General features: G+C 50.1%; 6 protein-coding genes across 7 annotated transcripts in view; 1 reads left to right on the top strand and 5 right to left on the bottom strand.

The window, feature by feature from the left end:
• The window catches only part of LOC127749408 (cuticle protein 8-like), a 33378-nt gene that overhangs the window by 11452 nt on the left and 467 nt on the right, over positions 1-21459 (bottom strand). The gene's annotated exons all lie outside the window — the stretch shown is intronic.
• On the top strand, positions 3452-5713 carry LOC113205219 (cuticle protein 19-like). Its single transcript, XM_026420744.2, has 3 exons — positions 3452-3498; positions 4249-4458; positions 5322-5713. The coding sequence occupies exons 1-3, from the start codon at positions 3487-3489 to the stop codon at positions 5616-5618; spliced, it is 519 nt and encodes a 172-aa protein (XP_026276529.1). The 5' UTR covers positions 3452-3486; the 3' UTR covers positions 5619-5713.
• LOC113205225 (cuticle protein 8-like) lies at positions 7527-9123 on the bottom strand. Its single transcript, XM_026420750.2, has 3 exons — positions 8994-9123; positions 8067-8243; positions 7527-7937 (listed from the first exon to the last, which is right to left on the bottom strand). The coding sequence occupies exons 1-3, from the start codon at positions 9006-9008 to the stop codon at positions 7704-7706; spliced, it is 426 nt and encodes a 141-aa protein (XP_026276535.1). The 5' UTR covers positions 9009-9123; the 3' UTR covers positions 7527-7703.
• On the bottom strand, positions 10017-12767 carry LOC127749409 (uncharacterized). The gene is made up of 4 exons (XM_052267425.1): positions 11744-12767; positions 11134-11304; positions 10514-10690; positions 10017-10262 (listed from the first exon to the last, which is right to left on the bottom strand). Exons 1-4 carry the CDS (start codon positions 11855-11857, stop codon positions 10089-10091), a joined length of 636 nt encoding a protein of 211 aa, XP_052123385.1. The 5' UTR covers positions 11858-12767; the 3' UTR covers positions 10017-10088.
• LOC113205218 (uncharacterized) lies at positions 12910-15552 on the bottom strand. The gene is made up of 4 exons (XM_026420743.2): positions 15357-15552; positions 13937-14107; positions 13670-13846; positions 12910-13263 (listed from the first exon to the last, which is right to left on the bottom strand). The coding sequence occupies exons 1-4, from the start codon at positions 15468-15470 to the stop codon at positions 13090-13092; spliced, it is 636 nt and encodes a 211-aa protein (XP_026276528.2). The 5' UTR covers positions 15471-15552; the 3' UTR covers positions 12910-13089.
• On the bottom strand, positions 16005-19654 carry LOC113205224 (uncharacterized). 2 transcript variants are annotated; one of them, XM_052267426.1, is made up of 4 exons: positions 19508-19654; positions 18827-18997; positions 18335-18508; positions 16005-17314 (listed from the first exon to the last, which is right to left on the bottom strand). In XM_052267426.1, the coding sequence occupies exons 1-4, from the start codon at positions 19577-19579 to the stop codon at positions 17141-17143; spliced, it is 591 nt and encodes a 196-aa protein (XP_052123386.1). In that variant the 5' UTR covers positions 19580-19654; the 3' UTR covers positions 16005-17140. The 2 variants fall into 2 exon arrangements, with proteins under 2 accessions (XP_052123386.1, XP_052123387.1); XM_052267427.1 differs by having other exon boundaries at positions 19492-19629.

Consider the following 21459-nt stretch of genomic DNA (forward strand, 5'->3'; position numbering starts at 1 on the left):
CTGGAGTCAGCATGCCATTGGTCAACCTTGCTCTCTCTAAACTTGTGTGAACCTAACTTGAACCACCTCCACCAACGCAGCAGCCCGAAGATGCACCTCAAAAAATACACATGTCTCGGGGATACTTTCTCACAACGAGACCAGTTTATGCGCTTAGTTTGGATTGTATATCTCTTCTTGGCCGTGCTGTGTCATGACGTCAACTATAGAAGGCTATCTGATATGACACCACTTACGGATGCACCGTTGCACCGTACCGCTTATTTAATCGCCTTTCCTGAAGACAATGTGCCCTAGCCATAAACCTCACCGTCGCAACGCCCACACACGTATCGATCCCGACTACTTAAAATTGTAATTGATCGACTTGCGAACGCCAGCAGCAGCAGCAGCGGTACGTGCGACCGGGCGAGCGCGCGTGCGTGGGGAGCCAAATCCATTACTACTCCTACTTTCCAAGGATGCGCTAAAGCGCCACCGCCGCCGCCGCAGGTCTGCTCACGTGACATTTGGTCAAGAGGAGATGCAATCAAAGTTCATCCTGGCTGCAGGGGTGCTGTGGAGGGGGCGGGGCGGGGCCGCGGCCACCCGCGCCCCACATGTGTCGGGTATATTAATTCCATAACGCGTCCAACCCAGCGTTGCGCGCCTAAGATTATCCCGTAAAATGTAAGGAGAGCACTCTCGCACACGGCGGCAGGCCGAGCGCAAGAAGACGAATCATATTGCGGACAAGCGACCGACGCCTGATCGGGCCGAGCAGACATTTCGCTCCTGGCCACTTTTACTGGTCTAGCCGAGAAGTCTGCGGAGCGGAGCGGAGCACTAGCTCCGCCTGGAGGCCGGCAACCAATGTGACGCTAAGGGAGGAGGAGGAGGGTGGTGGCGGGGCCACACGACGAGCCGGGAGGGTAGGCCACCCATTCGGCTCGCTGGTTTGGTTCCCACGCAGGACTCCCTCCAAAGACGACGGGACCGGACCGCTCGGATTTTTGGTTTACATGGAATATGTGGGGAATATGTTTGTATTATATGGAATATTTTTGTAATATGTGGAATTTTTTTTGGATTATCTGAATTTCTTTTAGAATTTCTGCTAAATTTTTGCTGGAATGTCAGGGTTTCTCTTAGGTTTGTACCTGGGCTATCAAAGTGCTCGACCCCTCGTCGTCCAAAGATTTCAGACGGGCCGGGCACCCAGAGCGTCAGTCTGTGCCTCCTATGATGGATTCTCATAGTGTTTGATTAATTTGTTCAGTGCTTGTCAACGTCGGGACAGGTTTTCCAGTGAGTTTATCGCAGTGAAAGCCCTATCGGGCATGCCGTGGCAGTGGGGTCGGTGACCATGACCATTCACACACGCGCGTTTCATGTTCACGTCCTACGCCGGCCGTGTCTGCGTCATACTCGTCACAACGCTGCTGGTCAAGTCCACGTCCTGCCGTGTCATGTCGATGTTATAATGTAAGTACAGTAGAGGTCAGAAACTTTGTCACATCAGCATGATAAGTACTCGTTTGCGATCAACGTTCTAAAGTTATTCCCTGCTTAACGTGTCGAATTTTACGATTTTATGCACATTTTTTCTCGGGAGAATATCGGATTTTTGACAGTGGAAAATGACACAAGACCAGTTGTTGAGGACAGGGAAAGGGAGTAGGGGTTAAATTTGAATCCAACTCTATAGGGCCGGGCCAGAGCGCCTGCCTAATCAGGCCTAATACGGTCTCCATCCGCGTTGCAAATGCAGGCGAGTCGAGCGACAATCACTTCACAGAGCAGCCCCCCCCCCCCACCGCGACCCTCTCGCCGCTCGCCGGGGCGCCCATAGCCGGCCTATTACTGACTGAGATATATCGGCAGGGCAGCGGCTGAACTGCATACATCACCCGCCCGACACAACCGACGTATGATAAAAAATTACCCCCCCCCCCAAATCCCCCTTTGCAAAAATGAATAAATAATTAATTTACTTGGCCGAGCGCGCCAAGATTTGAACCGGGAAGCTAGAGCAAACAGAGAGGGGAGGCTATGGTGGTGCTGGGCTAGGAGGGGCACCGCCTCGGGCACGGCCGCAGGCATTGTCTCCGCGTCGGGGTTGTCTCTTGGCCAACGCTGCGCGACACAGCGATGCGACCGGCGGAGCTCACTCCACACACACACACACACACACACACAGACACACACACACACACACAGCGGTGCCCCCTCCACCACGCGCCCCTACATGACAATATGAGTGGACACAGAGCAGAGCGCATGCGCACGGTGCATTGCGCCAAATGGTCTGCGGCGCGGCGCGGCGTGCCGACTCACGACGACGGCGAAGACAACATGTGTGTGTGTGTGTGGGGACTAGAACAAAATTATTGAGAATATCCCCGAGGACTATATTAGTTTATTGTCGCTCTCTGCCCTTGAGGGTGCAAGGGCAGGGCAGCCGCGACGCAGCCGGTGCACCGATTTTTTTATTGTGTTACCCGTGCTTTTTACTTATTTTCGTCGCCGCACGGCGGAGCGCCTTGACTTTCCGCGGCGCCGCCGCCACATTGTTCGGCTGTGGCTGATCGGCTCTCTGGGCTGCTTAAGCTCAAACGCTCCCCTATTACAGGTTTACGAGTCTCGGTCCCGGTCCAGCAGCCTCGCAGCTCGCCTGGGCTGGACGTCGCGGGCGCGAAGGACGAGGCGTTTAACGCCACCCTCGTCGGCGGCGCCGCGGGGCGCGAAAGCACCGCGCTCGCGGTAGCGTGCGCCGATGTAAACGGTACTGGGCGAACCACCGCCGCCGCCGCCGCGTCCAGGCTGTAAGGCCAATGTCACCTCGCTCCAAAGCAGACGGACAAATCAGAAGCAGACAAACGCTTGATGAATACTTGGTGTATATGTACAATTTCGCGTCCCACACGCGTATGGGATTTTTCCTACAAACTTGTATGGCAAAAACCCGAACATTTCTGACAGTATACTCAGTACTGTACTCAACTTAACACTCACATTAGTCTTACTTCAGTTTTCTTCCTATTGACGACGCACCGCCCGAGACTCACACACCATTTACTTCCTCTCCGTCCTCCATAATGACATCCCCCCCCCACCGCCCCCTCCGCTGCTTACTCTTGTTTCCTCTCCTCGCAGTGCATAAACCACGCCCCCTCCTCGGCACGCCACGCCACGGCACGGCACGCCGCGCGGCACGAACCTCCCTCTGCCCGCGCAGAGAGTGTCGCCCCTCGTCCCCGCCCCGCCACCCCGTGGTGGCGCAGTATCGCTCACGACGCTACGCCACGCCACGCCCCCCAGCAGAGAGCCCTGCAGCCAGCAATCCCTCCCCGACGCGATGCATTTTTGCCCTTCGGTCACGACGCCCTCTCCTCCTGAGCCGCCACCCGCCCCGACTGTGTTTGTCGTTATAAAAGCAGAGACGTCGGCGGCACTGCCCCAGTGAGTGAGGGAGCGAGGACCCCGGAGGACCCCGAGGAAGCCATCATGGACTTAAAGGTGTGTGTGTTTCGTGATGTGTGCGTATGTGAGTGCGACAGACGCAGCTGCGCCCTCCGCCTGCCGCGGGAAGACATCAAGTAGGGCTACATCTGCTCGTTAAGAAAACTAGATATCGTCCAGAAAGTACGGCCGTCTTTTTCCGAGATCCATTCGTGAAATTGACGGGAGCTTGGCGCCTGCGAGACTCGGGGTAGGCCACTCCGCAGTACACGCATGCACTGCAGGCATGATGTTGCCTACCCGTCAGGCGCTACGGGAGCTTGCCAGGTCCGAAACGGCGAATGACGGACGCGCTTTCTGGATGATCGCCAACCAAGAGTGTGGGGCTGACAGGGGTCCAGGACTTCCCGCTATCGTCGCTGGTGTCCAACACAGACATCGCCAGGATGAAGCAGGAGAGCGGGTACTCGAGGCGGCCGATAACTTTGCATGCAACTGCTGCTGTGTGGGGGTGCGACCGGCCTCCGTGTTCATCAGAGCTATTGCTGCTGATTTCGCACGGAAAAAATGATTAGTTATACAAGCTGGGCCAATAGATCACTAATTATTTACCGAGATATTTGGATAAGTATCTTAAAATTAAGCTCATCTCAATATTTAGCTTCACACCTAAGTTTTTAGCTACATGGTTAAATAATTAGTTATCCCCTATCTAGCCACTGTTCAGCTATGGCTATTTTTATTTTTTTTCGTTCGGTCTTCTATTCTGGGCTGTCCGCCGCCTTACAAACGGGTGTCTTGTTGCAGGCTGTGCTCTACGTGGCGGCGATGGCGGCCGCGGTCCGGGCGGCCCCGCGGCCCGGCGGCCACGCCGAGTCGTACGTCGCCATCTCGCACATCGCGCCCGCGCCCATCTACGCCGAGCCCGCGCCCGTGCACGCGCCGCATGGGCCGCCCGGGCCGCACGGCCCGCCCCTTTACCACCCGGCCCCGCCGGTCTATGTCCACGAGCCGGTGGTGAGTCTCATGCCTTTGGGCGCCTTTCCTCTCCAGCACAGAGATCGATACCGTAGTTTATTGGTTATTTGTTAGCGTGCGGTTAGTGCTTGCCAAAGCGAAATAGGACTGAGTTCCGTTGTATTTGTTACGTCGTAAATTAAAATTTTAAATTTCATGAAATTTGATGGAGTAAAAAAATAATCTTCAAAACATTTATAGCTATGCAATTTCGATAAAATTTGTAAAATTCAGAAATGTGTAGTGTTTTTTGCCATCAAAATTTGAGTTTTGGTGTTGTGGGTAGCCTATTGTGATCTTCCCTACACAGCACACGGGTCCGGCAAAAAAAATTGTCTGCAGGTGTGGTGCGCTTTCTGGAGGGGTGCTGTACCGCATTCAAGCATGGATGTCAGTGGGTTGCCTACACTGTAAATCCGGGGTGTCCAGCAGATAGGCGACATAAGTCGCCTGACCCGCAAAACTAGGCGACTTATGTCGCCTATCTGCTGGACACTTTCTGGTTTTCCGGGTAAATGCATGGGCGCAATAGGTGGAACGCTAGGTGGATTTACAGTGAACCCGCTAACGCTCCGTGCGGTACTACTAATAGTAACGTGGAAAATGGTAATCCGCAAGAATTCAAATCGCCCCAAGCATAAGCACCTAAGGTTTACGAGGCTCTTGAATAAAGTATAATACATTGGAACAAGGCAAATTCCTGGTTTTTTGTGTGCGAAGACAAAGTGATGTCTCACGTTTTATCCCAAATAGAATGATAGGGAATGGAAGCAAAGGGGAGGGCTTCTTATCTCCGACATTCCGCTGCAGTCCCAGTCTGGGTGACGCCCAGGTACGCCCACTCTCTTTTCTCGTGTCCGCAGGCCCACCCCAAGTACGCCTTCAAGTACGGCGTCGAGGACGCGCACACCGGCGACTACAAGGACGCCAAGGAGGAGCGCGACGGCGACGTGGTCAAGGGCGAGTACTCGTTCCTGCAGCCCGACGGCACGAAGCGCACCGTGCACTACACCGCCGACCACCACAACGGCTTCAACGCCGTGGTGTCGTACAGCGGGCACGCCGTGCACCCGCCCGCCGGGCCGCTGCCAGCGGCGCCAGCCGCGCACCCGGGGCCCGGGCCGGGGCCGTACGGGCCTTACGGGCCCTACTACCACTAGCGCCCCACTTCCACCATCCACATCGCCACCCAGCACCTCATCGCTCGCCTGTACATATCGCCCATAAAAAAATTACACATGTCTGCAAGCCTGGATACTGTTTTTGTTAATATCGCCCTATGCCAATCCCCATATGTCCGTAAATTTACGATAGCATATCAAATGCGGTAGTAAATCATCTTAGAGGCCACCGGCCTTTTCAACGTAGCCGCAGAGCCGTCTTCGCCCCACAAGGCGTCCGCTGTTGTCGATCGGTAGCCATAAAAATGACTTTCCCGCGCTTAACTTACCCTTTCGCCCGCTCCGCCCCGCCCCACCCCACCCGCCCCACCCTCACCACACCCCGCCCCGCTCCCGGAGGGTTTGTTTCGCCCGGAGCGGCAGCTCAATGCTCGGCCTTGTCAGGCCTGCCGCCCTCACTAAACGCCTAGCCGTCGTCGTCGGCTGCTTGGTTGTGCTTTTAGCTAATGAGAGCTCCGCTTGGTGAGGTGAGTACTTGCAGTGCACCAGCGGGTACCCCCTTCGGTCGGTACCCGAGTCGCACATGCACTTGCTACATGCCTGGCGGTCGCTGGGAGCTCGGTTGTCCTACCTCCTCCCCCTTGTCCTACCTCCCCCTCCCCTTTTCCCTCCGCCTGCCAACTCGACTGCCGTGCTCCGAGCCCTGCGCGGGATCAGAGTCCATTATTCACGTGGCCTGAGCAGTATGTAGTGAGCTAAACCGGCACTGCCAAAACTAGTGTAACAAATGTTCACCAAATGTACAGTAGGGAGGAATGAGGACGCAGTTGTATTTTATTTAGTGTGATGTGGCCATGGAACTCTAGTGTTAAAATATTATTGTACCCCTATGGTACCTTTCCGTGTTGCGAATTTTTCCCTGACAGTTTTCAGTGTGTGTACCCGCGTGCTTCAACTCCTTTTACGCTATATTCTTTCCACAGAGCTGACTACAGAATTGATGTGGATTAACTTTCGAGACAGCATTTAGGTCTCCTCTCCCCCAACATGCAAAAGGACACAGAGCACGTCCGGCGCTGCTTGCGCTGCAATTTTTCAATAACAGCGGATGAGAAATTCAGCCATGGCGGAATGGCCTCGGCACCCCGCGGCTCGGCCGCGGGCAGCCGACCGGCTCGGACACCTGCCTCACGGCGGGAAAATTGAATGAAACACGGTCGTGCGCTGTTGTTGCAGCGCTCCGAGAGTGGAATAATGAATACATTTTTTTCGGCCCGGAGCGTGAGATTTTGCGCGGGGAGAGGCGGGCGTCGCTGCTTCACAGAACGGCCTAAAGCACTGACGTCTAGGTGCGTAAGGGTCGGCGAGGGTAGCCAAAACTAAGCTTACTCATATTACAATAAAATAGTTTCCCACGAACCATCGAGGACGATTACCCACCCAGGCATGCGGTGGTGCACATGAACCACAAACGTTCAAACGCAGAGGGAATAGTGGGCGCGTGCTTGCGTGCACGAGTGCACCAACGCATAGAACAAGCGCTATTCTATTTCAGTGTCGTCGCAAACAATGTCAGGAGTTGTGGGTTACCGTGGCACTGCCCCAGTACCGGGGAAGTCTCTCCTTCTCTCTCTCGCTCTGAGTGTGTATGTGTGTGGCGATGTTGGGAGGGGGGGGGGGTGTTGAAACCGCCGTAGCTAGCCGGGCCGGCCTAGCCAGGGCCCAAGCCCGCCTATCTATAAGGAGATGGAGAGCGGGCTCACCCTCAAATGGTCAGCAATGGACGTCATGTCGAAACAATTCATGAGCAGCCGATTCGGCCCGCATTCCTTCCCACCACGCATGTCTTCCTCCGGTTAATCAACAGCACAGCTTTTAGAAAGGTGGGGAGGAAAGTGAATGAATTTTGGGATAAAAGATTATGAAAGTTAAGGAAATCTAGAAAAGCAAGATTTTTGTCTGCTTTATTATTTTTTTGTACTTTCAGGCATTTTAGTTGCACATGCAGATAGTCTTCGATTTATATACACACATATATCACAGGGGGTGGCGCAGATGAAGGGATGAAACAGATGGCGTCACTGTTTGACTGGGGACGCCACCGATGAGGGTGAGCGATGTCGATTAGTAGTGGTGGTGGAGAGGGGCGGCGTGCACGGCGTGTCCGGAATAGGAGACGACGGCGTTGAAGCCGTTGTGGGGGTCGGCGGTGTAGTGCACGGTGCGCTTGGTGCCGTCGGGCTGGATCAGGGAGTACTCGCCCTTGACCACGTCCCCGTCGCGGTGCTCAGACTGGTCCTTGACGTCCCCGGTGTGGGCGTCGTGCACGCCGTACTTGAAGGCGTACTTGGGGTGGGCCTGGAGAAAACAAACCGCGAAGAGGTCGGCGATAAGGAACGAAAACCGCGGCAGCGAACCGCAGACCGAAGGATAGCTGCTCCACCGCCACGTCGGCCGCCACCGTCGTTAGCGGGGCCGTCTACTTACCACAGGCTCGTGGTGCACCAGGACGGGGGCGTGGTGGAGGACGGGGGTGTGGTGGACGATCGGCGCGTGGACGATGGGGGCGTGGACGATGCCGTGCCCGTACGACACGTACGACTCGGCGTGGCCGCCCGGGCGCGCCGAGGCCAGACCCAGCACCGCCCCGACGAGCACTGCAACCTGCCGAAATGAACCGCGAGAAGATGGAATCAATAACCCCTTTGCTTCAACTTTAATTCAGAAAATTTCCTACCAACTTTTTTTTTCGAAAATAAAAGAGAGGGAGGATCCTGGCAGGGCACTATACGCCTTTGATTTCAGGCCACGCCGAACTTGCATAATCGTAACGCTGACGCGACTGAGCGAGAGCAACGACAAACCTCGGGTAACAAACGCTGATCGCGGCGTAAGGAAGGGCAGTTGGAGAGAGGGGAAAGGAGGGAAGGGGGGAGGTGGCTGCGCTAGTTACGCCACGCTGGAGGTCCGCTTCCGACGCTCGGCCACGGTCACGGCCAAGGTGGGCGTCAACCCGTGCCGCCCCAGGAGGTCGCGAAGCCCCCGCTGACCGGCTGGGGTCAGCTTGTGGCAACTGGCAACGACCGGGGGGCACAGCAGAGGCACAGCCGCACACACGACAGAGCATCACCGCGACAAACGCGGGCTAGCGCACGCACACGCACGCTGCGTGAGAAACGTTTTCAACTCGCAGTTGGTTTTTAGGAAAGTTAAAAACGCACACGCACGCACTAAATGTCCGTTTTCACTTTTCACTTGCACCACACACATCGATGATTCTAATCCCAGATTTTGTCCTTGGCGGGTCGGTGTTGCAGTGACGTGAAGGACCAGGCCAGCGATACTGAACTGCATGGAGAGATGTCGAGAACCAGGCTGAGGGGAGCGTCCCTCCAGGGCGCGTGTCCGTCGTACCTTGAAGTAAGCCATGTCTCTGGTAGTCGTGGCGGTGTCCAGGTGCGCTGCGGTGCTGCTGGGAACGCCTTCTGTATCTGCTGCCCAGGACAACGCAGCCCGGCACTTTTATATGGCGCGCCCAGCTGGAATCCAAAACCACCCCCGCCTCTCTGGCCAATCAGCGAACGGGCGCGCACGCACGCGAGAGAGAGAGAGAGAGAGAGAGAGAGAGAGAGAGAGAGAGAGAGAGAGGCGCCACCGGTCAGGACGGCCCCGGGGCAGGGCGGGGGAGGGGTGGGGATCCCGAACACAACCTTGGACCTGGGTGGCATTGCCGGACGGGACTGCACCCGCCCCCTCCCTCTTCGAGTGCTTTGGTATGCAATTGCCCCTCCCCTCCTCCTGCTCTCGCCCACCCCTGCCTTTGTTCATGTCAGGGAGGGGGCAGAAGGTGCATCGGCCACAGGCAGGGTGGCGCTCAGCGGAGGAGGGGGGTAACATTTCACCAGGTATTTTACATTCCAGATATGCACCTAGAAAAACCCATTCTTGGCACAAGAACATGCGTATAGCACAAACCTAAATGTGGGTTGTCGAATGTAACTGTCACTCTGGTGAATTCGGAAAATGTTGAGTAAAACGCGAGGTCGATTTCTGCCGAAACAGAAAGCGATCGGGCCAGTCCAGTAGTCGGACAACGCCCCACCATGCCACACCGCGGCCGAGCGCTACACCATTCAAGTGGTGTTCTGTCGCAAATACCGCAAAATAATATCGACATTAGTGCGCGCCATGCCTGAGCGGGGCGGCGTTGGGCGAGGCGGGTGGCGACTGGCTTGGAGCACCGCAAGCGTATGAGCCGCACATTCCCCAGCATGTGTTAGAACCTCCTTGCGCTTCCTAGACGTTTATCTGGGTCGAGCACCAGAGACGAGCTGGGCGTTCGTTCGACATCTAGATCATCCCTGTCAGTGTAAGGGGCACCATCACAAACGACACAACACCCTGCATTCTAGCGGATAACTTTCGTAGCACCATCACTGTGCCGATCAGCCATTTTTTTAAATAAACATTTCTGAGTGCAAACGGCCAACAGAACCAAGCTGGGCGATCTTAACCATTATTCCCTTGCTTTGGCCTTGGGATGGAATGGAACTCGGCGATCTGACAATAGTCGACTTCTCGTCCCCGCCCCATGGTCTGATGAAACCGCATGTATCCGTATGGCATGATGGGGAAATGAGGAAAAGTCCAGTTTACCGGCTGGTTTTCCATGGTGATGACGCCCTGAAAGAAAATTGGAAAATGAAACAAAATATTCATTGGTTTTACGGGAATAAAATCACGATTTCAAATTGGAAACTAAATTATTTTTTTGTTGTAAAATTCCTGGGGAAATCAGCGTCCCCGAAACGAGAGCGCGATTATCACGCCACGCGTGACTTTCACGCCCGGCGTGACGAAAGTCGGTCCCTATATTTTCTGCGTGAAGCCTAATTAGATTCTAACGCCTGCGAGGCAGGTAGTGTTGTACTCACCGGCTGAACGACACATGGTTTTCCACTCATGAAAGCTCCCTCGCCTAGGAAAAGTCGAGCGAAACTAGGCATATGTTCACGAGTCGTGGAGCAGGCCTTGCCAGGAAAAGATATGACGAACGCGTTCTTGAGCCAACGTTGTCCGTCCGAGGATCGGGAGTCGATGCGAACTCGAGACTTAAATTCATAGAGAAACAAGTAAATATACAAATGTCACATATCCCCTTTTTTTTCGCCGGCCCTTTTGCTTTGATTAAGCTATTTAGCGAGCTTATGCAAAAGAAGACCTGGTTCGCTGTCCGCGGCTGTATGTCATGTCAGAGATTTGTCAACGCAAGCGCGATAGCAGTCAACCTCGCCCCGCTCAGTCTCCCTCACCAGCTGAGCCTAATCCAAACCGAGCCCGAAACCTCGGCTGAGGTTCGAATCAGCCGCTTGTCACCGCTAATTACGCAATTGATGCGCGTGATGCAAATTAAATGCGTAAAAAATGTGTTATCCTTTTTACGCATTTTAGTACGCATTTAATGCACATTAACGTGCATGGGCGCTACTAGGGCGACATATGTGCACAATCTCTGCTGTAAGTAAGTACATAAGTAAATATACGTGACACTTGCCCAGTAGGTGTCATCGAAGGGGCGACGATACGTGACGTTACCGGTGAGTCTCTGTAGTGTGTACGGCTCTTTGATATTGAAAGGCGTGGCTAGGCACCTCCAGACAATGTTACCGTTTGACTCGTCCTCGGAACATGGCACCAGCTTGCTGACGTACGCTAGGAAATGCCCCTAAGACACGTAACTACACTGTAAATACAAAGTGTCTCATAAGTAGACAAGTGTACAAGTTCTAAACATTCGAAATGAGCGTCCCACATCATGCAAGCAGAGCGACTGAGGCACGGGAAAACACCTCCGGCCCCGGCCCAATAACCCCAACTTCGCGTACCCCCCCCCCCCCCCCCCCAGAATTCTAAGGACCGAAAGTATACACAGGACAGGAAAAACAAAGGTGCTGCGTCGTGCCTTGCGTGGGGTGCTAATGAAAGTTTCAGTTAAGTGCCTTTACAAACGGCACCAAAGAGGCATTAGCTTGAGGCATTAGAAAATTGGTGCCGTTGGCATTGTCGCTGCCTTTGTGAAGGCACTAAACCTTTGGTACCATTAAAATTTAGTACTGAGCACCTTCGTCTTCCCAGTGTATAGATGACGATGACATTAGTTTTACCGCAACTGGCGCCCCAGCCGATGTTCGCACCAGCTCCGCTACACAGAGCAGGTGCAGAGGAAGGTGGTACAGATGCATGACTGAAAGTGCCACGAATTGACAGCTACCATCCATCGCGTGAGAAGCCCCGCGTGACACCGACGTAATATCTCACAGTTTTAAGTACCATTTTATTGCTGGTGGTCCATAATTTTTTTAGCGCTTGTCCGAGGCTAGAAGGCGTACGATATCCGACTAAAATAAAGAGACAGCCAGCCCCCTCAGCAGTGTAGAAAGCTCCGCTCTTGGCTTTTCAGACAGTCCCCTAGACAGTCGAGGAAGTTCCCCTCTCTTAGTTCTCCGTCCGTGCAGCCTACGTAATTGCAAACAGACCAACGAATCACGAACGAGGTGCAAAACAGTCCACGAAGGTGCAGATGCTCCTCAATCCTTCTGAACGGCAAGTTTCGCGAGCCGAGGCGAGTGAGCGCTCGCGGGAGCAGGGAAAGCCACAAACAACGGTAGCCGAGCAGGAGGGAGCGGTGAGTTTGAAATTTGAAAGTTCCGGAAAGTTCCCACTGCACGTATTGGGACCGAGACAAAACGAGCTGAATAATAGGGTTGATAGGGTTGACATGAAAAATCCTACCCTCGCCATTCTATCCCATCACTCTTTAAAGAAAAAGAATGTAAAATAAAAGTTCAGAACTGTTTTTTTTTTTTAATTTAAGGGGGGCCACCCCTATTTCAATTTATATCCACTTTCTTCTATCGCTATCAGTTGTTGACTGAGACTTTTTTCAGGAAATGGAAAACTTTGAGAAACTCTCTTTGTATGAGGAAAACTCTCCTCAAGAAATGTGGGGTTTGTTCTGGTGTTTTGAAAAGATTTCTTCAAAATCCAAGGCGAAATCTGAGAAGTTTTCCTCAAGCATGGGAAGCAAATTTATTAGGTCAATTAAATTTAAGTATATGTATTTAATCTAATTTGGACTTCCTTTTTCCGATTATTCATTTATACCGGGTGTCCGGGAGAATACGCGGCAGCTCGATGGGTTCCCTACGCACTGGTGTGCAGGCGCGGAGGGAGAGGGGGGAGCGGTGGGGGTAACGGGGGGCAACCGGCTGCCTCCCACCACCGCTCCCCCCTCGCCCTCCGCGCCTGCACACCAGTGCGTAGGCAACCCATCGAGCTGCCGCGTATTCTCCCGGACACCCGGTACTCACAAACTTTCAACTTTTGAATCCACGGGTCACAAAATTTTAGTGTGGTGCCCCATCACCACGAAAGACGCGTATTATCACTGTACCGATACTTTTAGAAAAAAACATTTCTCAATGCAAACGGCCGAAAACGACAAAGCGTCTTAGCCATTGTTCCCGAGTTTTGGTCTTGGAATGACATTAAACTCGAACATATGACAATAATCAGTGTCTTGCCCCCGTCCAGCGAGTTGCTGAATCCGCATGTGTCCGTATGGCATTATGGGAAAATGCGGAACCGTCCAGTTCACCGCCTGGTTTCCAATAGAGTATTCGCCCTGAAAAAATAAAACGTGTAAAAAGAAGGAAGTTATTACCAAGTCAGGTTATAAGGGGACACTATGTTGAAAAGAATAAGCACATTTTTGGTCCAAAAATCATAGTTTTTGAAAGATTCCCTGCTGTTAGAGATTGAACTTTAGGGCTCATATGCATTTTATGATTCGGCATTGAACTGAATTTGCCGGCATTGTCAACAACAACGAAGATGTCTAAGTCACCCTCACCCTCACACGCAAAAAGTACTAACTCTTTAAGAGTTTTCATGGGCTTCAGCCATAAAATTACGCAAAATTTTATGCACCGCTTCTGACATAATCTGACACAATTTGATGATGATCACGAAATTTCTAGGTTTAAGAACTGACTTTTCTGCTGTTACGGGGCAGGTGGTGTGTTACTTGCCGTCTGAACCGAACACGATTTTCTCTTCATGATCTCGTCGCCGCCTAAGAGAATACGAGCCAAACCAGGTACATGCTCACGCATCATAGAGCAGGCTTTCCCAGGAAAAGTTATGAGGAACGCGTTCTTGAGCCAACGTTGCCCGTCGGAGGAGCGGGAATCAATACGGGTGCGAGCCTTAAATAAAGAAACAAGGGAATGTACAGGGTGTTCCACAGGCCGCGTTCTTCTATCATGTGTTACTGCACATGAAGGAAAGTCACTTGCCCAGAAGGTGTCATCGAAGGAGATATAATACGTGATGTTGCCGTAAAGTCTCTGGAGTGCGGAGGGCTCTTTAATATTGAAGGACGAGACCACGCTCCTCAAGATAATATTGTTTTTCGACTCGTTCGTCGCACATGGATACAACTTGCTGCCGTACGCTAGGTATTGCCCCTAAGACACGTAACTGGACATGATAATTTACTCAAGTTCAAAATTCTCGGCCACTCTGTTCAAGCAGCGCGGCAGCGGCACGTCAGCACCCCAAACTACGCCCCCTTCATTTATCATGACTGATTTGAAACGTATAGAGCGACTGAACCTATTTCGGATCAGCCCCTAATTCGGATCAATAAGACCTACACACGCTCCCTCGCTAAAATGTATGGGCTCTAATTTTTTTGGTGAAAAGGTTTGTCGTTTTCTACCAGAATATACCATCGCTTCGTCCTAGTGCGGCCCAAGCAGCCCAAGCGGCTGAATTGACCATGAATATTTATTGTTTAGGAGGTGGGAGAATGTTGTGGTTTAATCAAATTGACATTACTTGGTATATACGCATAATTTCGCGTCAACCCAGGTATCAATCTTTAATTAAAGGCCCAGAGAACACGTTTCAAACGTGGATTCGATCAAATATCATGTCAGGTTAAAACGCGGGTAGAGGTTAAAACGAGTTAAAAGCCACAACTTCTTAAGTGGAGTTTTGCGAGCAGCTTCTCGATTTAATGCTGGTCGAAACTTTTTTGGTGCTCACTATTACTTTGTTTTGTCACAGGATATTTCAAAGGGTTGCTTTAGGATCCATACTTGGTCATCCAGGACAGTCCAGGACCATATTTGCTAGTTTCACTGCATTTTATGTCGATTTAGTCAAAAGTACTCTTACATAATCTCGATCTCCCGCAATATAGGCATTCCAGCTGATCAAGAATATGACGTTTACTCGTCTTTTTCACTTATTCTACTTAAGAACTACTGCCGAGTGTGTTGCTTGTTGCTGGTCGCTTTCTTAATTATTAGTTCCATTTGATCCGAATTAGGTGCACGTGCACAAGCTTATTTCGGATCAGGCAATAATTCACAGACCCTATGGACTGTGGACCAAAATCTTGATTGCTTCTAGAGCCGACTTCTGTAGGCTACAGGATGGCAAAATCGACATTTTGATCCAAAGCTGATCCGAAATTGGTTCATGTGTCCCTATTTCGGATCAAAATCACGTCCATACTCAAACTGCCATAACTCCAAAACGAGTGCAGCTACGGACGCCAAAAAAATTGCTATTTGTAAAGGAAGATCTCACCTTTAGATTCCTTCCTACGCGACTGTTCTAAAACCTGTGTGCTTTGGTATAGGGCGGGAATTCAAAAATCTGATTCGAAATAGGTTCAGTCGCTCTATTATTAAGACTTATTTTTACCGCAAATGGAGCCCCAGCAGCTGTCCGCACCAGCTCAGCGGCACAGAGCAGGTACAGTGGAATTCGGTGCATCGGCATGACTGAAAGTGCTACGAATTGACAGCTATTTCCCATCGCGTGAGAGGCCCGGCGTGGTACCGAAACGGCATATCTTTTTATACAAAAACATTTTATTGATGTTGCCCCAGAGGACAGCAGAGTTTTACCATCCATAGCGTCACAGAACGGAAGTAGGAGACAAAGGACATAAACTGCTAACTAGAAAGAAGATTATATCGAATGACTAACTATTACCGTATGTACAAGAGTGATTAATAACTGACTTTTTAAATGAACAAGTAATTTTACTGTGCGCGTTTGGAGCAAGAAATGCACAGTGCGTCAGTGCCACAAACAGCAGTATGCAGGTATGTATTGTCCACTCGTCCAACGTAAGGCACCATGACCCCTGGAGTAGGCAAACCTGATGTGTCGTGGCCCTGACACAATGCATTGTGTTGTGCGCAATATGCCCATTTGTACACTCTCACCCTGATACTGATTTTAAATACGTAGGTATTCACTACGAAATTAATCAGAATGCGTCCGCTTAAAGCTTACCTTTCAATCACAACGAGTAAATGGGGGTTAGAATAACATGAAACCGCCTTAAAACTTTAGGAATATAATTCAAAAAACACTTTATTAACACTGTAAAAGTTTACAAGGCATTGCTTTGCAACCTACAAAGAAAACAGTAGCATCGTAGAGTACGAAGCGATAATTTTTAATTTCACTTTCAATTACAATGCTTCCTTTTCTTTGAACGCAAAGCGTTTTTGAAGACTTTTACTAGTGTGGTGAATTTGAGAAAAGTAAGGATATCTAAGGGAGGACCCTACTGAACAAATACCGAAAATCTCAAAAATGTCGATCAGTAAGGTGAAACACGGTCAAGCGAGCTCGTAGACCAAAAACTCCCCCTTGATGCAGGCCTTTACGGTAAAAGGTCCTTGCGACATAAATTTCGAGGGAAAAATTTCTTTCACAGCTTGTTTTTGTTAAAATATACTAAGTTTCTACACAACCAGAAGGTTCATGATCACATATATAAATAATAGCAATATGTGCATAATTATTTATTCTGGTGTTCAGCTATTTTGAGACGTTTAATCTGTTTTCAATCTGTCAAAAGTGTATCTCGAGTTCAGCTCACTTCCGTTCTGGACATCCACCTGTGTTCATCTCTTATTTACTTTGCTGTGTACCAAATCACATCCGATTACATCGCGAGTTGCACCAATTAATTACAACAGTTTACATCAGGGATTATCTAGAAAGTACGTCCGTCATTCGCCGTTACGAACCCTCCAAATTACGGCAATGCAAGCTCTCATGGCGCCTGATGGGTAGGCACAATCTTGCATGCCGTGCATGGGTGTATTGCGGGGTAGCCTACCCCGGGTTTTGCAGGCGCCGAGCCACTGTAGTTTGCAGGATGATTTTGAGAGAAACGGACGTACTTTCTGGATGATCCCTCATTCCCTTATACAAATTCAAGGTCGAGTTTTTAGCCTACGAGCTTCTAGACCGTTTTTCACCTCACTAAACGACTTTTTAGCAATTTTCGATATTTTTTCACTAGGTTCTACCTTAGGCGTAACTAGGTCCGATTAGAGCTGAGCAGCCCTTTTGTACAACATAATGCATCCGAGTTTAGTGTGCGGCAGTCCCAATCGGCGCGTTGAGCAAATAATGGCGGAGATGCACCGGGCGCATCACAGGCAGGTGCTTCGGACAGGGGTTTATCCAATATTTCCTGGTTTTGGTCTTGGGATTGAATGGAACTCTGCTTGAAAGCAGAAATCAGTTTCCCGAGCTCGTCCGAAGGTTGAATGAAACCGCATGAATCCGTATGGCATAATTGGAACATTCGGAAATGTCCAGTTTACTGACTGTTTCTCGATGGGGTAGACGCCCTGGAACGAAAAATAATTAACAGTCTTGGGAAGTGACGTTAACCGACTATAAGGTTTAAAAGTAAGTAACAAATGTGCCTGAAGTCTATAGAAGGAAACCTAAGTAAGAATGATCTAGTGAAATTTAACCCCATTTCTACGTTACTACTTCAGACCTTTAAAATTATAGTGGTTCAATTCAGAATTGGTACATACCGTCCAAAAAACGTTGCAAATTACGCGTACAAAAAGTTACCTCTGCACGGTAAAAAATGTATTACAACACTAAAAGTTACTCTATGTAACAACACGTATGTGTACGTGTATAACAGTTGTTACATTCATAATTTTACGTTACCGTTGTTACACAAAGTGGTATACGTAACAAATGTTGCATAAACTAAAAAGTGTAACAGCTGTTACACTGCAAATTATGCTCGGGACGCATAGCTCTAAAGTTGCAATCAACAAAAATCATTTTGTAATACAAAGTATTTGTGTAACACCTGTTACTGCAAGTAATTTGTATAAAACTGTTACGTCAAAAAATGTGTATAACTGATGTTACACACGCACACGAACGTAACAAATAGAGATAGCTTTGTATTATGTTACATAAAGTGATTTTCAGTGAAAAACAGTATTATTCGACACCCGGTCTTGGATGTCAATGGCGGTCTCCATAAAATCCAAGACAGCGTCTAAAAGAAACTTTTTTTTACCGTGCTGTTTCAAGAAAGACTTACTCGCTCCTATTATCGTCTCAGAATTATAATTCCAATTTTGGATTATTTTTTTTAACTTTCACATTTTAAGTACACTCTAAATGTCCAAGGACAATTTTTGTAACTAGCACCGGACTTCTGTGTGCATAACTAGCTCAGATACAATATTGTAACTACCAACACACATTTAGTGACTAGCAAGTCACAATATTGTATCTGAATTCAGTTATGCACGCAGAAGTCCGGTGCTAGTTACAAAAATTGTCCTTGACATTTAGAGTGTAGTTTGGTAATTAGTATGATTGTTTGAACTTGCCGGCGGAACGGTGCATTCTTTCCCGCTGGTGATGACGTCACCTAACAAAACACGATACCAATCAGGCGCTTGCTCCCGAAATACAGAACAGCCTTTTGAAGGGAAATTGAAAAGAAAAGCGTTCTTCATCCAACGATGGCCGTCGGTGGAGCGGGAATCAATGCGAGTGCGAGTCTGTTCAAAATTGTATTTTCAAATAACGAACACAGGTAAGTTAAGTACACACTTCGCCAGTTTACAGGATTGTTCTGTGTATGATGGCAATGTGAAAAAATAGTCGTAGCCTACGGTTACGAGAAACTTTTCCATGTGTCGTAAAATTACAATTTCAGATTGTAAATTTACAAGCACTTCGGATCGAATTGGAATTGATGGACAAGCAAGAGTGGGCTGTTGCAAATTAAAAAATTCTTTTCTAAACAAAAATTACAACAAATGTTGTATATAAATGTTGTGAATGATATTTTTCAAAGTAAAAGGTGTGACACTTGCCCAGTAGGTATCATCGAACGTCCGGTTGAATGAGAGTTTGCCATTAACGATCTGGAGGGCGTAGGGCTCTCTGATGTTGAAGGGTGTGATGGTCATAGTCATGAGTATCCTATTGGTTGACTCGTCGTCTGCACAACGGGAGAACTTGTCGACGTACGCCAGGAATGGACCCTGACACAGAATGGCCAACGTAATGATAACACTTATTATAATATGTTCTGTTTATAACGAACAAATTACGTGCCCAACACTTTTCCGTGGTTTTTTCTTTTTTTGGGGGGGGGGGGGGGGGGGCATTAAAATACTCGTTTCCGTAAAAAAAATTAATACCAATGTTTAAGAGAAGTTTAGAGTTTCCAAAACGCGAGCGCGATTATCACGCCAGGTGTAATTTTCACGCCCGGCGTGACGAGAAGTCGGGGTCCCGCCCCTCATTGACTTCGTGAAGACAACCGAAAATCACTATTGCGTTTCGTGAAATCTGAAATCCACGCTTACGCGTACACGCACACGCGTATACGCTAAATGTATTTGTATGTTTTTGTGCAAACGTTCGTACTAAGCGGGGTGCGGAATTGGGCACAATATGTGAGTGTGTACATCGGGAAAAACATTTTAGAAACAATCATGACACAATCACACACAAATCCATAACAATCACACACAATGATTGTTTGTTACCGCGAACGGCGCCCCAGCGACTGTCCGCGCAAGTTGAGCTGCCCAGAGCAAATACAGCGGATACGGCCCCATGAGTGAGTGGATCACGAATGAACACGCGGGGCCACATAGTACCACAATAGGTTTGGCGCACCACGGCCCCGGTCGCTTATCCGTTATTGAATCGCAGGACGGCGGAATACCAAGTTGAAAGAGGGCAGAGCAATTAACACTGCGATCGAGAGGACGTAACGATAATAAAATGGAGAATAACGAGAAATGGCGAAAAGTAGTGGCAACCTCGCTGTGGTAGTACCAGTGGAAGTGTCCGATCCGTCGCCCCCGATCTTGGGCGCTCCGGACAGGCCGCCGTCTTCACACAGTCGCTTGACGGGATGGCCTACCCAGCGCGCGGCAGGCGCTACGGCGCTATACTGTCCGCATCGCCTCATGAACCGCCACCATCAAGGGCGGGGACGAGAGGTAGAGAGGGGGTGGGGGGTTCGATGGAGTGGCAGCGGTTTACAGAATATTCAGTAAGTCAAAAAAGTGTGTGTGTGTGTGAGGGGGGGGGGGTGCCACCAAGCGTGCGCACCACACCACCACGCTGCATTTGGAAAAATAATGGAGGCTTGCCGCAACCACGCCTGCGCGGCTGGACCTCGGCAGCGCCGCCAGTGGCGCACGCGTGCACTCGTACGCACGCGTGCGGGCTCACACACACACACACAGGCGCGAACACAAAGCGCACCTTGGCGGGCGGGCAGCGCGCTCCCAGCGTGGGGCGACCGTGTGGTGAAACGTATCCCCATCTGCGTATCGGCCGACCGTAAACGGCACTTAAAGTATCACGTGGCCACACGCCTCGAGGGGTGCTTTACTATCAATTCAAGCGTACACCATTTTTTTTTGTTCTTACTTGGTTTTTTTCTCATTATTTTTCTCTGACTTTCTCTGGGTTTTTCCTGACTTTCTCTAAGAGTTTTCTGATTTTTTCCAACTTCTGATTTCCCCTGTTTTTTTTTAGGGTGTACACTGATTAGTCTACGCCGACGGCTGCCGGTCCTGGCACGTACCCGCAGGATTTCATTCGCGAAGATAATATGTGTCGCAGTTACAAGCCGCAATTGCACTGCGGTTTGCCTACCCACCCCGTCCAGGGCATTTGAAAGAGGCCGCACACCGTTGTTGTGGATGCCAAACTGCCTCCGAGGTACGCGCCCGACGGCTCCAACCCAGGTAGCAGAGCGCATCTTAAGCGCCTTATGCGCATAATGTGCGCAATTTAGACTGGACATATAATGCAGCCATGATGCAGTTTTGACGGATTTGCCTCCTGGTAAAATGATCCAGAGCAATTAACCGTTTACAGGCTTACTGGCCTGGGTCAACAATGGCTAGAACGTGGAAAGAGAGGCGGAGCGTTGTGTAAGCGGTGTGTATCCGGTGTTGCTATTTTTTTTAAAATAAAAAGTTGTTATCAGCATTCGATCACGCAGCGACATAAAAGGGACAGGAGATTGTGTCATAAAAAATGGAATAACACAATGAATTGACGGAACGCCAATCTAACAGCGTCACTAGCCGAGCCACGGAAAAGAAATCTGACGTAAAAGTGCTGTACCCACACCACACATATATCCATTTTTTAAGAGGATGTGAGACGTTAATATGTTTTCTCAACAACGTCTGTTAACAATATTCCCCAAAATCTGGACAAATGTGCGTAAGATATTGAAGAAAAGTTTTGCTATCGTGACAGTCGTAGTGGGAGCGCAGCCAGCACGGAGCTGCCGCGGCTGCCAGCGCCTGCAGTCAGGCGCTAGGCAACCCATCATACGCCACCTCGACCTGCTCCACCGCGCCCCGCCCGCGACCAGACCTAGCGCGCGCCCTTGCTGACTCCGAGTACTCCGTGGCCTTGAGGACTCGGGGCGGAAAGTGACGAAAGTATTGGGGTGATAGAGCGCTGT

Source organism: Frankliniella occidentalis, unplaced genomic scaffold, assembly GCF_000697945.3.
Source record: "Frankliniella occidentalis isolate FOCC.00 unplaced genomic scaffold, Focc_3.1 Scaffold52, whole genome shotgun sequence".
NCBI classification, from domain to species: domain Eukaryota; kingdom Metazoa; phylum Arthropoda; class Insecta; order Thysanoptera; family Thripidae; genus Frankliniella; species Frankliniella occidentalis.

What these genes read in the sequence shown, in the direction of transcription:
- LOC113205219 (XM_026420744.2), top strand. An exon ending in TCTATGTCCACGAGCCGGTG is followed by an intron (nt 4,459 to 5,321) that starts GTGAGTCTCATG and finishes TCGTGTCCGCAG; the next exon opens with GCCCACCCCAAGTACGCCTT.
- LOC113205225 (XM_026420750.2), bottom strand. An exon ending in TGGTGCACCACGAGCCTGTG is followed by an intron (nt 7,938 to 8,066) that starts GTAAGTAGACGG and finishes TGTTTTCTCCAG; the next exon opens with GCCCACCCCAAGTACGCCTT.
- LOC127749409 (XM_052267425.1), bottom strand. Translation starts at nt 11,857, where the DNA reads ATGGATGGTAGCTGTCAATTCGTGGCACTTTCAGTCATGCATCTGTAC. An exon ending in CGGCTGGGGCGCCAGTTGCG is followed by an intron (nt 11,305 to 11,743) that starts GTAAAACTAATG and finishes TACGTGTCTTAG; the next exon opens with GGGCATTTCCTAGCGTACGT. An exon ending in CCTTCGATGACACCTACTGG is followed by an intron (nt 10,691 to 11,133) that starts GCAAGTGTCACG and finishes TATGAATTTAAG; the next exon opens with TCTCGAGTTCGCATCGACTC.
- LOC113205218 (XM_026420743.2), bottom strand. Translation starts at nt 15,470, where the DNA reads ATGGGAAATAGCTGTCAATTCGTAGCACTTTCAGTCATGCCGATGCAC. An exon ending in CTGCTGGGGCTCCATTTGCG is followed by an intron (nt 14,108 to 15,356) that starts GTAAAAATAAGT and finishes TACGTGTCTTAG; the next exon opens with GGGCAATACCTAGCGTACGG. An exon ending in AATCGTGTTCGGTTCAGACG is followed by an intron (nt 13,264 to 13,669) that starts GCAAGTAACACA and finishes TTATTTTTTCAG; the next exon opens with GGCGAATACTCTATTGGAAA.
- LOC113205224 (XM_052267426.1), bottom strand. Translation starts at nt 19,579, where the DNA reads ATGGGGCCGTATCCGCTGTATTTGCTCTGGGCAGCTCAACTTGCGCGG. An exon ending in TCGCTGGGGCGCCGTTCGCG is followed by an intron (nt 18,998 to 19,507) that starts GTAACAAACAAT and finishes ATTCTGTGTCAG; the next exon opens with GGTCCATTCCTGGCGTACGT. An exon ending in CGTTCGATGATACCTACTGG is followed by an intron (nt 18,509 to 18,826) that starts GCAAGTGTCACA and finishes AATTTTGAACAG; the next exon opens with ACTCGCACTCGCATTGATTC.